We start from the raw sequence: 18,004 nt of genomic DNA on the forward strand, positions 1-18,004 counted from the left end.
CCACTAAAAGCAACTGAAATTATGGAAATTATAATGCTAAATCTTGAACCTGTACCTAGCTCATGATGTCAAAGTTGCTTTGTTCTAGGATCATGGGTTTTAAGAGCTGGAAAGTGCCTCTGAGGCATAGAGCTCAGATTCTCTTACTCTACAGAAGAGGCAAGGGAAACTCCAGAGTCTGTGTTATAAAACGATGCAAGGGTAATAAATTAGGAACAGAGTCAGGGTTTGAATCTCCATGTTCTTCGATAGAACACTCTTTCCACTAACCCCCAAACAAGGAAGGCTGAGGAGACTGGACCTTGCAATCAATGGACCTTATTAGCTATTCTAGGCACCACAATTCAACAGGGACACTTGCAAGTCTTCTTCTCACCAGAAGTCATACAGTACCTTAAGCATTAATCCATCAACTCGAATATCAACGTGCTCATCAGACTTTGAATTCAAGTCATTCAACTTGTACATGGCCATGAACTGATTGAGACTTTGTTTTAAATCCAACACAAATTGATTTAACCAGAGAAGACTCCTCTCATCCAGAGTAAATTGTAGTGCATTCAGTTGTACATAAAGGTTGGGACATGGAACTGAGCAGAAGAAAAATAAACACGAATGTGAAATTTATAGCTCTAAACCATGAATAATCTTCACTGAAAACAGAAAGTATAAGCACTGGGGTCATTAGACAACAAGGTGGTATAGTAGACAGTCATGGGTCTTGAGTCAATAAGCCTTGAGTTCAAATTTAGCCTCACACATTTACTAGCTGTGATCTTGGGCAAGTCATATAAGCTCTCTCTGTTCTAATAGTTTCCTCATCTGTAACATGCAAACTGAAAACACTATATAAATGTTAGCTATAACTATCTGCCATTGCTGCCATGGCAAGCAAACTCAAAAGGCATCTCTGCTCAGGAACCTATCAGCAAATACTCCAGAAGCTGCTATCAACCCTATCCTGCAGCGATGGGGACTGGACCTGTGGATTCCCCTGTCATAAAGGACTCCTACTTGAGGAAACTCTCTTCACCAAAGCAGGTTAGTCCTTTCTTTGTGACTCAGAATCAAAGAGCTACCTGGGGCACCAAGAGGTGAAGTGACTTGTCCACAGTCACACAGCCACTACTAATGGGCCAGAGGTGGGAATGAATGTAGTTCTTCCTTCCTTCAAGTCAACCTCTCCATCCAGCTGTGTCTCCTTCCTTGGAAGAATACCCGACAGATGAATCTTACCTTCTCCCTCCCAATTCCCAATGGCAGAGCCAAGAATGGGCATGCAAAAGAATTCTTAAGTGATGCATCCATATCTTGTATGATTTTTCATGGCTCTTCTCACAGGGTTCTGTGATCATTCAATGAGTGAAAAATGAACTATGAGCTCATTTCTATTATGCCCAGCATTTCAATCTTCTTAAAGTCATATCTCTCCTTCTCAGTTCTACTTAATAAGAACTGATTATGAGCTTTCTTGAAAACACTCATGCACAGGAATCCTTAAAAGTCAACCTTGGACCCTGTCCGCAAGACCTCTGAGGATCCTACTCCGACCTCCACATGATTAGTATGAATGATGCTCACTAGAGTTAAATAGCTCAAAGATTAATAGCACTCAAAAAAAAAAAAAAAAAAAAAAAAAAAAAAAAAAAAAAGACTCCCTATATGATACACACATGTAACCTAACCCTAACACAATGATTCTTTGAGATGCTTTTGAGAATGGAAATTTTTGTTCATTGGCAACGAGATAGAAAAATCTACACACAACAGACAACACAGAAGTGACCCTTGTTCTCATCAAATATAAATATGTATCCAAAAAATGGTGGAATGTAAAGGAGTTTACACTGCATTAAACAAAATGAGCAGAATGTCTTGGGAGGGGGAGAGGGAGCAAAGAATGCTCATCCTAAAGAGGATTCTAATTTTCTAAAGGTTTTTAGACATTTCTAAACACTGTTTCTCAATGGAAATCACTTACTGAATGCCTTAAACGACACCCCTTGGTTTCACTTAATTGTTAGCATGATCCTGTTACCCAAATTGAAGAGAAAGCTTTAATTTAGCATGAGATATTTTTAAAGCAAACTTGAAACCCACTGACATCCCTCTAGCCCAGATGCTGATTACATCCATAGCCTAGTGCTTGGATTATTACAAGCCCCTAGTTGGCTCCTCAATCTCTCCAACCTTAATTCAACCAACATACCTGCTAATTAATTGTACTTATTAATTCTTCATTGTCAGATAAATCTTCCTTAAGTACTATTTTCGTCATTTCATTCTCCACTGATGCTTAAGTTTCTCAGTCCCTATAACACTGCCTCTCCCCAACATCCCCATAGTGCTTTAACATTAACTTGCACAAATGATCTCATGTGACCCTTACAATTATCCTGTGAGGTAGAGAGGACAGATATAATCACATTTTACAGATGAGGTAACAAAAACTCATTAGTCAATCAATCAAGTATTTGTTAAGTAACTAAGGTGTCAGAATAAGTAAGGGGCAGAATGATTCTGGCAGTTCCACTGTGCCACATTTGTCTCTCTGGCCTCATTCTAACTGGGCAGCCTTATTTTGTCAAACTCTTCAAACACATTTCTAATTAGGCTAAGCTCCTCAACAGCCTATACCACATTCATTCCATCCTCCATCTCCATGTTTCTCTCATTCTAGTCATAGCCTTTTTTTAAAGGTTGATTTCAAGGACTATCTTTTCAGTGAGAACTCTCAACTACTATAGCCCTTAGGAAAACCCTACATGACTTGAATATGCCACAAAATTTAATACCTAAGCATATACTGTACACAGCTTGTTTCATGAGACTAAGGTTCTACTCCCAGATTACTATTCACTAGCTAGGAAATTATTTTCAAAAATCCCTGACTAGACCCTGCCATCTCCTTTAAAACTATCATCCAAGATCATTCTTCTCTTTCTCCACTGAATCCCAGAAAAAGCTGTCTATACTTATTGCCTCGACTTTTATCTCCTCTCTTTTTGATCATTTGTGATCTAACATCTCATTTCTCAACTGAACTCATCCTCTTCAAATATAAGTTAATATAAATGAATGAATGTCAAGCAAGAAGGAAATCTCTTATTTGCCTATGTCCAGCATCCTGCTCTTCTGCTCTTTCCCTTCGCAGTGGACCACCTCTTTTGAGCACTCCTTGCCTCTTGCTTGAACCACCATCTTCAAAGGTCCCCCTTCTTAGGTTTCTACTCCAATCTACTGTAGAGACTATTAATCATATCATCTTCTTGAAGTAACATTGGGGTTTCAACACAATCTTGGCTCAGAAAATTCTAAAAGCTCTTCACTGTTCATCTTAAGGATGAAAATGAACATGGACATTCAAAGGACTTCTCTAATCTGACTCCAATTTATCTTTCCAGCTTTAACTAATACTAAGTCCCTCTAAGCCTTCTATATTATATCTATATAAGATCATCACCACTCCCTAAATCTGTCATGCTCCTTCCCTCTTTGTATTTCCTCCTGACACTTCCCATGCTGGGAACACTTTCCTCCACTTCTTCTTGTTCAAACATCTTTTAAGGTTGAGTTTGATTACCGTTCCTTCAAAAAAGTCTTCCCTGACTGCCCCAAAGGGGATGACCTCTGCTAGCACAACACTCACAACTCTTCCATCTACTGATCAAACTTAATTCCTATTATGGTGAAGGTGCTCTTCTCTTATTATCACCTATTACACTGTAACCTCTTCACTTTTATATTACATTGCCCTATATACCATAAGCCCAAGGAAAATCTATGCAATATTACTGTGTCTCTTCATTGATTAATGTGGTGTAAACTTTGACCTGTCTGCACAACCAGAGTATAAACTGCTAAGCACATAGACACAATATGATGACTAATTTAAAATGACATTTAGAAAATAAAACTAGGGAAGGAATAGTATTAGGGAATCTTTCCTAAGAAATTCTCCAAAATGAAATCTAGGTAAATTCACTTCAAAGTGCACAAAAACCTGAAATTTTTCCTACTGAAAAATGGTTTACTTTTAAACTAGTAAAGTGGATACAAAAATCACAAATGTTCTTTGAAGACCACTTGGATGAGAATGAACACTAAATCAATGACATTGGTAAAAACTTTCTTTGGACATTGCTCTTTTACTTTTCTTGGTAATTTTTATGATTTCTCTGTTTCCTTTTACTCCATAAAGGTGATCAGCCCTCAAATTCTGTTCTCAACCATCTTTTATTTTCTTTCTATATTCTTCATTCACATCCATAGTTTTCATTTTCATCTTTATATACACAATTCTCCCACCTCTCTATCTCTCTTTCTCTACTTCCCCATCTCTTTCTCCTCCATCTCTCTCCTTTCCCCATCCGTGTGTGTGTGTGTGTTTCTCTCTCCCTCTGTATTCCTCTCTTTTCTTGTCTCCTTTATTAAACTCAGATCATCTCATTTTCCCTATATATTCAATCATCATCTAACCTTTCTTAAGTTATTTATGAAGGTACTTCATTCTGCCTCCTAAAGGGCTCTTACCATCAACAAGGTCATAATCTCATTTTTCATTTTTGTAGCCTCACTGCCTACCAAAGGATCATGAGTGTGATATGTACTTAATATTTACTGAATTGAATTCTGAATTTAAAAGAAAATGGTTTTAATTAATTGGAATCATTAAATACAAAGATCAGGGCTTTTTAAACAGAAAGTGGGGTAAATGAAAAAAGATGTAAATGCCTTGTGTATTCATTTATGGAATTAGTAGAAAGAGAGCCAAGAACAAGCTAGGAGACAAGAGTTTTAGTTTCAGCTCTTTAAATAAACAGCTAGGTAATCTTGGCAAGACTTATAATCATAATCCTTACTTCTAATTCCTTATTTGTTAAATGAAAAAAATACCCTCTTTTTCTACCTACTTCAAAAGGTCATCATGAAGATCAAATGAAATGCCCATGATAGCTCCTAAACAGAATTTGTTTAGTATACAAATGTAATACAATGAAGATGAAAGCCTTGAGCTGGGAGAAAAAAGCAGCAAGAATTTAGCTATCAAGAGCTTTGTAATGGACAACTATCTAAATTAAATTTCTATGCTGTTTCAATTTGTCCAAGTTCACACTGCACCTGATATATTTTTAAGTGTTGTTTAGTCATATCCAACTCTTTATGATCTCATCTGGGATTTTTCTTAGCAAAAATACTGGAGTGGTTTGTCATTTCCTTTTCCAGTTCATTTTACATATGAGGAAACTGAGGAAAATAGGGTGAAGTGACTTATCCAAGATCACACAGCTAGTAAGAGTCTGAGGCCAAATTTGAACTCAAGATGAGTCTTACTGACTCTAGGCCTGGTACTCTGTCAATTGGACCACCTAGATTACCCTCTCCGACTATAGGTGTTTGTTCTAAATGAATCTATATTGAAGGAATTCATTTATAAACTAAAATAATAAGCAACAGTCTATATTTTTACTCCTAATAATAGCTAAGATTTATAGAGCACCTTCTGGTTACCAAAATGCTCTACATAGATTATCTCATTTGATCCTCACTATTATTATCCCCATTTTTTAGTGAAGACTCTGAGATCTGAGGAGGCAATATAACTGTTTCATGCCTCAGGGCAGGAAGTAATCTCAGGTCTTCCTAACTCAAGGCAACTGTTCTAACTACTACACCACCCAGTTATCCTAAATATACCAGAATATACCCCCTACATATCTGGCTTAAAGTATATGCAATGTTTTAAAAGGAGAACTAAGTCAAGATCCATCCTCAAATCATTAATAAGACACAGACAGATGCATGACATCACCGATAAGAATACTCCTCCACCACTTCTATGACAATTTTCCTATCTGCTGTGATTCTGATCCAGGAATCATTTATAGTTGAGAAGAACATAAAAATGGCTTTCCATAAACTATTCTTCCCAATTCTTCATTTTAATACTATCTAGAACAAGTGAGGGAGGGGTGGGGGGAAGGAGAATGTTCTAATAAACATGAAAAGGTCCTATACAGCATCATTTCTAGAATTTTTAATTTGAAAGAGCCATATATGCAATGAATTAGCAACTTAACTTTAAATCTTAAAATTGCTTTTGTGGAATAGTTTAACTTTAAAAAAATAAAATTAAAAACTTATCAATTCGTAAAATTCACTATTTCAATTGTGTTGCTAAGATGAAAATCTGCATGCCAAAAATTTATTTGGTTTGAAAGTAACACTAATAATTTGTTTTTTATAAAATTCCACATTCATCCTAAATTATTAATTTTTTTCAGCAACTAAAATTAAGTTAGATTTTATAAAAGAGAAATTAAAGTTTTCAGCATATTCTGGAAATACAATTTCGATACTTCAAATTTCACATGATTTTTCATCAAATAATCTTCAGAAGCTAAGAACTATGCATCAAATAAGTCATAAAAAAAGAAGAAAATATATCTTACTGGGAAAATCCTTGCCATCTGGATAGTAGTATTCTGTGAATTCTATATAAACAGCTGACATTTCTTGTGGAAGATAGAGGGATTTTTTATTGCAAGAAATCATAGTTTTGGGGGAAGATCGATATTGGTCAGCTGTAGAAACCTGCAAAAGAATCCAAGCTGCTTAAATGGCATTATTTTTAAAAATCAGGAATAAAATAGTTTACAAATATTATCTGTAAAATCAAAGTATTTGAACAACAAAGTATTTGATTTTTTAAAATCTCCTTACAGAACCTTTAAAAGATCTACTTACAGTTTTAAAGAGGGATTTTGTTTCTCTCTAAACCCAAGGGATAAGTGTCAAAAGGAATCATGATTTAACTTTAATCTTTTGTAAAAACATTTCAGATGATTCTGAAATGACAAGGCAACAATGACTGCTCACCATATCATCTGACAAATGTAGTCACTAAAGATTAAATACAATAAATTCCAAGAGAGTAATATATAAAAATTAAAATTAAGCAATAGGCATGTAAAAGAAAAATTCCTTCTTAAAATCTGCCATATAAACTTTCCTCTCTATTTTATCTAAAAAAAGAAAAATACAAAATGGTTCTTAACCTTACGAATCCTCCCTTTCTGTTCCTGACCACAGAGAAATATCAGAAAAGGAAGAAGGGACACAAATAATCACATTATGCTTAAGCCATCTAGAAAGTTTAATTTGGCCATTAATACTCCAAACATAAAATCCTTAATTACTGACCAACAAGAAGATAAGATACTGGATGAACTGAATTTTATCAGTTCATTAATTATAAAAAAATTAACTTTTTTGTTATTAAAAAAAACAAGGAAGAAGTTGCAATTAAGTAGCTCAAAGTTTCTCTAAGAAAGGCAAACAAAAGAATTGATGGAGTTTTGTATTTGTTTTTTTAATTGACTACACAAAGCCAACAAGAAACATCATTTCACACAGCATTGGGTCATCCTATATAAGTAACAAAAAGAGAAAGAATAGTCATTTCAAGACAAATATGAAAAAAAGATGGAAGAAAGGGGACCTAGAAGTAATTGACCTTCAACGATACAAACAAACAAAAATCAGTAGGACAAATTAGATATATATCATACAGAAGCAATAGAACTCTATCAAAATGTTTGTTAAACTTAAAGATCTAAACGAGGAGATTTTCACTATGCAATCAAAATTTACCAGAAAAACTGGCAGAAATAAGGTTTAGACCAACATATCCCACCATATATACTAAAATAAGCTTAAAATGGATATATGATCTAGATATAAAAAAATCACATTAGAAACAAATTAAAGAAGCATGGAAGGAAATAACTTCAGCAACTATAGACAGAAAAAGAATTCATTACTTATTAAGGATCCAAAGGATCACATTCAAAAATCCCCAAAAAATTTTGATTATAAAAATTGAAAAAGTTTTTAATAGGAACAAAATCAATGCTGATAAAATTAGGAGAGAAACAGTCAAAAGAGGAGGGAAGAGAACCCTTACAGCAAATTTCTGTCACAAAAACCTGATTATCAAAATTAAAAGTCATTCTTCTATGGATGAATGGTCAAAGGATATGAAAAAGCAGTTATCAAAGGAAGAAATCTAAGCTGTCAATAACTATATTAAAATATTCCAAATCACTAGTAATTGGAAAAATGAAAATTAAAACAACTGTGAGGTTCTATTACTTGTCTTTTAGGGTGTTAAAAAATCATTTTTAAAAAAAAAGAAGAAGAAAATGGGAGATGCTAGAGGGGCCTGTATGAAGATACATTATCACGCTGTTGGAAAAAAGGTGAAGACATTCTGAAAAATGATTAAGAACTATGCCCTAAAAGTCAATAAATTATGTGTACACATTGATCCTATGTTACCACTATACTCCAGAGAGATAAAAGAAATGAAGAAAAAAAAAAAATCAAATGTATAAAAAATATTTACAATAGTGCTTCATCAAAAAAAAATAGTGGGGAAAAAGGTGATTTTTCACTTGAGAATGGCTGAACAAATTTAACATAAGGATATAATGAGATATTCTATACTGTAAGAGAATACTAGAAAATTTGCAAAGAAATGAAGAAGAGAGAAGTAAAGCAGAAACCAGAGAACCCTTTATGCAAGCATAATACAGTCAAGAAAAATAATCTTAAGGGCTCAATAGAATGATCAACCACAAACTGAGAGAGCTGTGATATATAAATAGTTTGGGGCAAAATGAATGGAAAGAATTATCTTAAGCCTAAATTAAATTCAGACACGTCAGACATACCTAGACCAAACATTTCATTTTAAATCAAAGGGTGGTATTGACTTCCCAGAGCTATTGGTAAGAACAACTAAAATTTTTCACTTGTGATAATGAAATTACATAGAACTTACCTGGTATATATTGAAATCTGCAAGTCTAACCACCACAGAGCTGGACATTAGTTTAACTTTTGATTGCTGAGATGATATAGAAGGAGTTCTAGAAATCCCTTTCGGCACTGATTCTTTCCCTATAAGAAACAAAACTTTTAAAAATATATTGCAAAAGCATTTTTCAAATCAATAGAATGGCCCTTTGTTATTAATAGAATTATTAGAAGTCTGCAGTAGAAAACATTTATAAATAAAATGATCCCTGCTCTTTTAAACAAGAAGCCTGTACATACATAAAAATACCCAAGATAATGTCTTCCAAGGCTTTGGGCTAAAACTGCGTCCTTTACCTTTACTGCTTCAAAAAAATTCTACAAAAGGGCAAAAGATATAGAAAAATCCTACTATTTTATACACATCAAAGTTTAAATTTTTTGTGTGCCTTAGTCTTTAGCCTGAAATAGCTTTTTAGAAATTAAGTAGAGAGAACAGAGAAAAGACCAATGTGATTATTCATATATGATAATGTAGTAATGTGACACTATTAGAGGAAACATACCTATTGGGACATGCTGAGACGGAGCTTGTGTTGGGGATTTGGGAGGAGAATTGACATTATGATCTTTCACAGCCTGTTTAAGCATTTCAACATTGTAGCTGAACTCATCCAGCAGTTCTTTGGCCCATCCATTTTTGGTCTTGGTGGCATCACTATAATGCATCCAATGACTACAACTGTCTCCTGCAAATATCAAGAGACGGATTTAATTTCTTCTCCTTTGTTGAAGCTTTTAAATATGCAAGATTTTACAAGAGAGAGAGAGGCAACACAGCAGTGAATAAAGAGAGTCTTGAAGTCTCCAAGACCTGGCTTCACATTCCTATTATCATATATTCTTGTTGGTCATTTAACTTCAGTGTCATCTCCAGAGAAAGAGCCAAAGGAGCTTTTTCAACCAAGAGGTCCCTGGACCAGTGAAATCTCAGGCCCAGGCCCCAAAATGTATTATAAAAATGCTTTAATTTCCTAATTAATCTACTAATTTTTAACTGATTGAAAGTGAAATGAATAGAAGCAGCTTATACACAGTAACAACAAAATGGAAAAAAAAATAATCATAGCTAGTCAAATGGAATCAGTTGCTTTGACAAAGCTGGGCTTCAAAGAGGTCTTTGCCCCTTCCTTTCTTGGGAGGACCTGAGCACTAAGGACCCTGAGAGAGGGTATATGATAGCAGATTTAGCTTATTTGTTTCTTAGTTTTGCTGAACTCTTTTTTATTCTTGGCTATAAATAACAGTTCTTTGGGATAGAGAAGGAACAGAGATATATTAGAAGCAGCAAGGTGAAACACTGGATAGATCACCAGACCTAGAGGCTGGATTCAAATCCAGCCTCAGACACTTAGAATTGTTTGATCTTGGGCAAATTATTTCACTCCTATTTGCCTCAGTTTCCGTATCTATAAAATGGGGATAATTATAGCATCTATTTCCCAGGTTGTTGTGAGATCCAAAAGAAATAATCTATGTAAAGCACTTCCCATAGTGCCTGACATGTAGTAAGCATGACATAAATATTAGCTATGATTATTATTATATTGAAAAATATTGGTAATGTGAAAACAAAAGAAACTTTTTTTTAAAGTCTACTTTCTTTCAAATTCACCTATTTTGGTTTCTTAGAGATCTAAAAATGGGCAAAATCCAATTCCATAAAGACAGAACCAGATTGAAACTAGTTATCTCTAAGTGTCAAGAAAATACTTCTATGGGCTGTCAAATGCCTCATCCTCAACACCAAGCTGAGCTGTTTGATGGTGTCAACCATGTAAGTGCCTTTCATTGGCCAGACTCTCAGTTCTATAATTAGGGAGGGAAGTCCTGACAGTGAATTCAATACCAGCACAAGAGAGCCCTTCAATCAAAGAGGATTCCAATTCAGTGGGTCACTTGATCCTAATCTTCCAAGAAAATAATAAAATTGCCAAACTCTGGTCAAGACAAGTACCCCAAGTAGATTATATATCTGAAAACAGGAATATATTAAAAACTCTTAAAATAAAAAAATTATAATGCTTAAGGACAAAAGGAATTATATCAATAACAATGTTTGTAAGTGGACATCCAAACTTTTTAGAAGTTCAAAATTAGAATTTGACTTTGCAAAATGAGTAAAGAAAATGAAAGCATGTTAGGTTCTTACTAAGTGCTAATGAGATAATGAGATATTAGGTTCTTACTAAGTGCTAAGTCGATACTTAACAATTCTCTAGTTCTGTCCTTAAGGGAGTTTTACCCCTTTGAACTTCTGGGGAGGAGCTTGCATGTTTAAGAGGAGCAAGTTCATTGGTTGAACTATTTTTTCCCAGAAGCCCCTGAGTTATTCCACTCCCATTCTCTGGGAGGATAAAAGAAGCAACAGAGAGAGGAGTCTCTACTCTAGGTCAGAGTTGGCAGCTCGATACAGGAAGAAGAATCTGGCCGAGAGATTGAGTTGAGACAGCAGATCTCCTCCCAGAGAGCAATCGGTAGTCTCTGGAGACAACAGAACTTTACAAAAACATGTTCTCTATCATTAACTTTATCCTATTACAATTGTAACAGTTTTCAAAGAATCTTCAAGATAAAGAACAGATATTCTACTCTTTGACTTCCTAACATGACATCAAATATTTCAACAATGTAAAAAACTTGCTAAGATGGAATTTTATTTATAAAACTGTCAAATTCTGATCTGAGAATAAGAAGTCTAAATAATCTAGCTATCATAAAAGTATATATTTTTGGAAAAAAAAACTATACAATGATTTTTTTAAAGCTCTTAGAAAAATGTTACATTTGCTTTTGTCTTATACATGTCAAAAAAGAAAATACACTTTGTTTTGCTTCTGATGTTCTGAAATATTTCTATCTTGTGTGACTTTTGTAAAGGTTTCAAAACATCTTATTTGAGGTCTGCTAATTCAATCTGATGTACTTTTAAATCATCATTATCTTAGTTGATTAGAAATGCTTAATTATATAAGGCGATCTATTTCTAATTAGCATAGAGTCCAGCCTCAATATCCTTTAAGTGTCTTCCACAAAATAACAAAATTTACAAAAATTAGTATGGCAGAAACTAGGCATTGACCCACACTTAACACCCTACAACAAAATCAGGTCAAAATGTTCATGACCTAGGCATAAAGAATGAGGTTATAAATAATTTAGAGCAACATATGATAGTTTACCTCTCAGATCTGTGGAAGAGGAAGGAATTTATGACCAAAGAAGAACTAGAGATCATTATTGATCATAAAATAGAAAATTTTTATTATTATCAAATTGAAAAGTTTTTGTACAAACAAAACTAATGCAGACAAGATTAGAAGGGAAGCAATAAACTGGGAAAACATTTTTACAGTCAAAGGTTCTGATAAAGGCCTCATTTCCAAAATATATAGAGAATTGACTCTAATTTATAAGAAATCAAGCCATTCTCCAATTGATAAATAATATGAACAGACAATTATCAAACAAAGAAATTGAAACAATTTCTAGCCATATGAAAAGATGCTTCAAGTCATTATTAATCAGAGAAATGCAAATTAAGACAACTCTGAGATACCACTACACACCTGTCAGATTGGCTAGAATGACAGGGATAGATATTGGAGGGGATGTGGGAAAACTGGGACATTGATACATTGTTGGTGAAATTGTGAATACATCCAGCCATTCTGGAGAGCGATTTGCAACTATGCTCAGAAAGTTATCAAACTGTGCATACTCTTTGATCTAGCAGTGTTCCCAAACTAAGTGGATGTCCATCAATTGGAGAATAGCTGAATAAGTAATGGTAATGAATGTTATGGAATATGATTGTTCTGTAGGAAATGACTAGCAGGAGGATTTCAGAAAGGCCTAGAGAGATTTATATGAACTGATGCTGAGTGAAATGAGCAGGACTAGGAGATCATTATATACTTCAACAACAATACTATACGATGATCAATTCTGATGGATGAGGCCCTCTTCGACAATGAGATGAACCAAATCAGTTCCAATAGAGCAGTAATGAATTGAACCAGCTACACCCAGTGAAAGAACTCTGGGAAATGAGTATGAACCACTGCATAGAATTCCCGATCCCTCTACTTTTGTCCACCTGAATTTCTGATTTCCTTCACAGGTTAATTATACACTATTTCAAAGTCTGATTCTTTTTGTACAGCAAAATAACTGTATGGAAATGTATACCTATATTTTAACATATACTTTAACATATTTAACATGTATTGGTCAACCTGCCATGAGGGGGGGAGGGAAGGGAGGGAAAAACTGGAACAAAAGGTTTTGCAATTGTCAATGCTAAAAAATTACCCATGCATATATCTTGTAAATAAAAAGCTATAATTAAAAAAAAGTGTCTTCCACAAGTTACAGAGTTTGACTAGAAATACTGATGAGAAAAAGAACAAAAAACAAAAAGCAGGCATCATATACAATGAGGATGAAAAAAAGAACATTATTTTGAGAGGAAAAAAAAAATCCAACGAGAATCACATCTCCAAAACATTATTTTACTAGATCTACAGGATCTAGAATCCTTTATAAAAAAAGAGTTTGCATTACTTTAAGGAAAGAGAATTTCATAATAAGTAAAGCATATTATACATAATTTAATTTAAGAAGCTGTCATCTCAAGTTTTTGTTTTACATACCTGCTTTGTGATAAGGATAATAATCTACAGTTAGATGACTAAAAGAGAGTTGCATGGCTCCTCCAGTAATACGTCTGCTAGTGTCTGCAAAAGAACAAATAATTAAGTGTAACTCGGTCTTAATTTGTCATTACTTAGAAAATATTATTTAATAGTGACTAATTATTCAGTCACTTTTTAATCATGTTCAATTGGAGTTTTCTTGGCAAAGATATTGGAATGATCTCTCTCTTCATCTCTTTGTCACATATTACAGAAGTGGAAACTAAGGCAAACGGGCAAAATGGCTTGCCCAATATTTCAATTTCTAAGTGTCTGAAGCTGGATTTGAACTTGGAAAGATGATCTTCCTGACTCCAGGTCCAACACTTTATCCACTCTGCTATCTAGATGCCTCAATATATGACTAATATTCCTGATTAAAGCAAATTATAATTAAGTATAGAACAAAAGTTAATTTCAGACTAAAAATTTAAAAAAAATTCAAACTTGTCTACTTTAAATAAAATAAAACAATACAAAAGACAACATAATTGTCTGAATGACACTGGAAGATCAAAATAACTAGTGTTGAAAAAAGAATTAATAAAGTTCATATGGTCATGTAGAAATAAAGAAATAAATTTTCACCCAAAGCTAACTGGTCTAAAGGGTCATAAGCTTAAACATCATGTTCTAGCCAACTGCTAGCTAGCCTAGGCTGCCTATTTTGTGTAGATAGTGGTAGAGGTCACAATTCTTTTATATAGATAATTTATATACTGAAGCATTCCACTGACACAGGGAAACTTATTTCTGGTCTAATACTGATTGCTAAAGAGCTGCCCAGGATCTCTGAAGCTTAGTGTCAAATAGGGGAATGGTAGGCTAACTAAAGAAGCTATCTGACAAATGAGCTATGAGGGGTAAGATAAAGCAGAAGAGGCCCTAGAATACAAATGGCAGATAAGAATTTTTCTTCAACATCTGTAAATAATCCATGTGGACATCATTAGGAATGTATTATAGACTGAATTTCTTTACAAAGACAAGCCCACAGTAGGATAAAAGACAGATGTAGAGAGCAAATCTTGAATTGCCATAACCCTCCAAGGGTCAGAATTTCAATCAAGGGCTCATTCATCAATCTTTTTACCTAATAGCTAAAGGCAGGCCTAGTAAAATATAACAAAACCATCTGCATCATTGCTGTCATGATAGTTCTAACTGGAGAAGAACCAATCTCGTCCTGTAATCTATTAGGGAATCATCAAAAATGGACTCAAATGTCTGGATTTATTACCTTTTTCTTTAGCATGAATGTCATCACATATGTGCAGATCTAGATGAGAAATGACTAAGTGATGGGAGGTTTCTTTAACATCAAAATCATTGAAGAGTTTTGCAATGGTATCGTTGAGGTCAGGCACAGATGATGTATGAGGTGTCTTCACTTGCTGAGAACTCGGAGCTGGAGTAGAGCTCTGAAAAGATTAGAACCTATCATCATGATGACCAGCCTTCTGTGGAAGATTTGTGGGCCCATATGAACAAGGATTACACATGGCGAGAAAGGATGCAGGCATGCTATCTCCACCGAAAAAGGGAAAACCCATACTGATGGGAATCATAGATCAGTTGAATAATCAAAGGACCACTCCAAGTTACTATTTAAAACTTCATGTACTAAGAAAACTTCAATATGTACAATAGTCAAGATACTGAAAATCAGTAAATTATATTTAAAAACAAAAAAACAAACAATTGAGACTGTCTAAAACTGTTGTTCAAAAGTGGTAAGAGTGACTTTTAGCAGTAAATCAAGTCCTTGGGCCTATGAGAATGTAAATTGGTACAGTTGAGGCTTTTTTCTCTTCCTACAAAGGAGATAAGATTTTTCTGGATTCTGTCATCTAGCTGGATAACCAGGATAGGATCTGTATTAAATAGCAGGAAGGACAAAAAAGTATTTATAGGAATGCATGTACTTCTTATAGCTTCAAAATATTCATTTTAAGATGGTAACCAGTGATACGACCTAATTAGAATCACTGGACTGCTTATTTTAATTCAATTCAAACATTAGGCAGTTGAGATGTGAAAGTCAACCTAAAGTGGTAGGTGATAAGATTATGAAGACAGAAAAAGCTCTATTCTCAAAGATCTTAAATTTAACTTCAATAATTATTTAAGAGACAACCAAAATGGAGGGCAAATGTTCTCTCTCTTTAAAAAAGTCAAACAGTAACCACAGATAAAGCTGGTGCAGATGTTTTGAAGAATGTAGAGCTCCTATCAGCTTCTTCTCTTCCAGGGCCACCCTAATCTTCTTGAACTGTGACTTCATTACATACTATGGGCACAAAAATCCAATTGCTTATGGCTAAGACTTTGGTAATGGGCCTCTCCCAATTTAGTCTCGACCTATCCTAAGATAGCAATGTTTGCCACATGGTGGGGCTGTCCAGCCTAAGAATAAGAATAAGTTCTGAAAGGCAACAAATACATCCTCCAATTGTTCTCGATTTCCTCTTTTTGTGTCCATTAAAAGTGAAATAATCAAAGATAATGGGGAGTTTTTCCCCTAAACTGATAGACATAATATTTTTACTTAATCAAAGACCTAAAAGTCTACTGCTTGTCAATTAACCATTTTGCTTTTTATATTAGTCCCACAAAGGCAATAATCCATTAACTGAATAGCATACCTGGGTAGACTCCGAAGCCATACTCTTCCTCTGTTCTGTTGATTTCTCTATAGCTTCACTAAGGGACTTTGCATACTGCACCATTGCCTTCAACTGGGAATCCGTTAAAACCCATAACAAGTCATCCAATATTAGCACCAACTTTGTTGCTATGACATTGCAGTCCTTTAACTGTTGAACAAAATCAATTTATGGAAACAAATCTTGATGTAAGTATTTTTGGTTTGAATTTGAAATTTTTTAACGGCATTCAATGTAGAGGTTTTCTCCTTAAAAAACCAAAGCCTATTTTCTCTGACACTTTGGGTACAATTTTTCTAGAATAAAAATTGAAAAGAGGAGGAAAATTCCAGTTTTTAATATAATTCTCAAAAATAATGCATTAAACAATTTCGTATTCAGACTGAATAAATGTTAACATGTGGTTTGGCCCTTTTAATTGTATCCAATTCTTTATGACCCCTTTGGGGGTTTTCTTGGCAAAGGCACTGGAGTGGTTTGCCATTTCCTTCTCCTACTGATGAAGAAACTGAGGCAGGCAGAGTTAAGTGACTTATCCAGGGGTCACACAGCTAATAAATGTCTGAGGCCTGATTTGAACTCAGGTCTTTCTGACTCCAGGCCCAGCATTCTCTCCACTGATGTCAGTGTACTATGAGCAATATGATTAAATTAGGATAGCATCTTATCTAAATATAGTGGAATACATCAAAGATTCAAAGTTTCCTGGCTTTTAGTACTTCCTCCAGCTACACAGAGCAGACAATTTTCATGAACTCTCATGCTTGGAAAAAAAATAAATAAATAATGATCCTGTGACTAAAACTGAACTGATAACAGATATGAAATCCATGACTGGACCTATTTTCAAAGTTCTGCCAATATGATCAGAACAGTTAGTGTTCATATTTTGTTAAGAACTTAAAAATCCACAGACACTTCCATGCAATGATAAACCAGAATAGAAATCTATTAGGAGACAGATTATGCTCTACAATATATTTCTGCTGCCCCTTGCAATACAAAAACCATTAGCAGAATTCAATTTGAACTTTGAGAGTGGAAAACTATATACAAAAGCTCCTGGCAAAAATGGTTGCACTGAACATATAGAGTGCAGTTTCAATTTTATTGATAAGTTAAATGAGAACCATACCGACATATCTTCTCTAACAAGTCATTTCCTGAATCATAATGGATTGTAAACCTGACATTTCTCAAAGCAGGACCCTTCCTATAAAATCAGCTGCTTTCCCAATGTCCTCCAATTTTATTAACACTTGCTGAAATCTGGTAGAAATATAGACCCTACTGCAAAACTGAATGAACATATTTTCCATCAAACCAGTTTAAATGTTTGTATTGTGATCTGACAGTGCTCCACCAGATCATTAGAGTCCCTTTCTTCTAACTCTGGATATCAGGATTTACTTCTACAACCCAATATTCTACTCAGAAGGCTTATTTTTAACCTTACTACTACTACAATAATTAATAATGAGAGAAAAGAATATAAAAATAAAACAGTTATAACCTTGCAGACTTACTCTTCTTTTAAGTGTGACTCTAATTTTTGATTGGTTAGTTATTAGTCGAACTGGAGCGCTCATGATTTCAAGATGAGAACTTTGGATAGCATCTGCTTCTATTCGGATCATCTGCCAATTAATTTCTTTAAATGTCAAAATCTAAAAAAACACATATACAGTCTTTAACTGTAGAAATGGAATACAGAATACATTATTAAAAATGGAAGAAATAAATTCATATATAATAACATGC

General features: G+C 34.3%; 1 protein-coding gene across 2 annotated transcripts in view; it reads right to left on the bottom strand.

Annotated features, from left to right (window-relative positions):
- Positions 1-18,004, bottom strand: part of BLTP3B (bridge-like lipid transfer protein family member 3B) — an 81,739-nt gene that overhangs the window by 18,965 nt on the left and 44,770 nt on the right. The window contains exons 6-13 of one of the 2 annotated variants that reach the window (XM_074271338.1): positions 17,770-17,910; positions 16,223-16,393; positions 14,818-14,998; positions 13,536-13,619; positions 9,387-9,569; positions 8,846-8,964; positions 6,453-6,594; positions 394-590 (exon numbers count right to left, since the gene is read on the bottom strand). In XM_074271338.1, the coding sequence (XP_074127439.1) occupies positions 394-590; positions 6,453-6,594; positions 8,846-8,964; positions 9,387-9,569; positions 13,536-13,619; positions 14,818-14,998; positions 16,223-16,393; positions 17,770-17,910 (1,218 nt within the window). The remainder of the gene's footprint in view (positions 1-393; positions 591-6,452; positions 6,595-8,845; positions 8,965-9,386; positions 9,570-13,535; positions 13,620-14,817; positions 14,999-16,222; positions 16,394-17,769; positions 17,911-18,004) is intronic. The other variant, XM_074271339.1, reaches the window with a different exon arrangement.

The sequence above is a fragment of the Sminthopsis crassicaudata genome, chromosome 5, assembly GCF_048593235.1.
Source record: "Sminthopsis crassicaudata isolate SCR6 chromosome 5, ASM4859323v1, whole genome shotgun sequence".
Classification (NCBI taxonomy): Eukaryota; Metazoa; Chordata; class Mammalia; order Dasyuromorphia; family Dasyuridae; genus Sminthopsis; species Sminthopsis crassicaudata.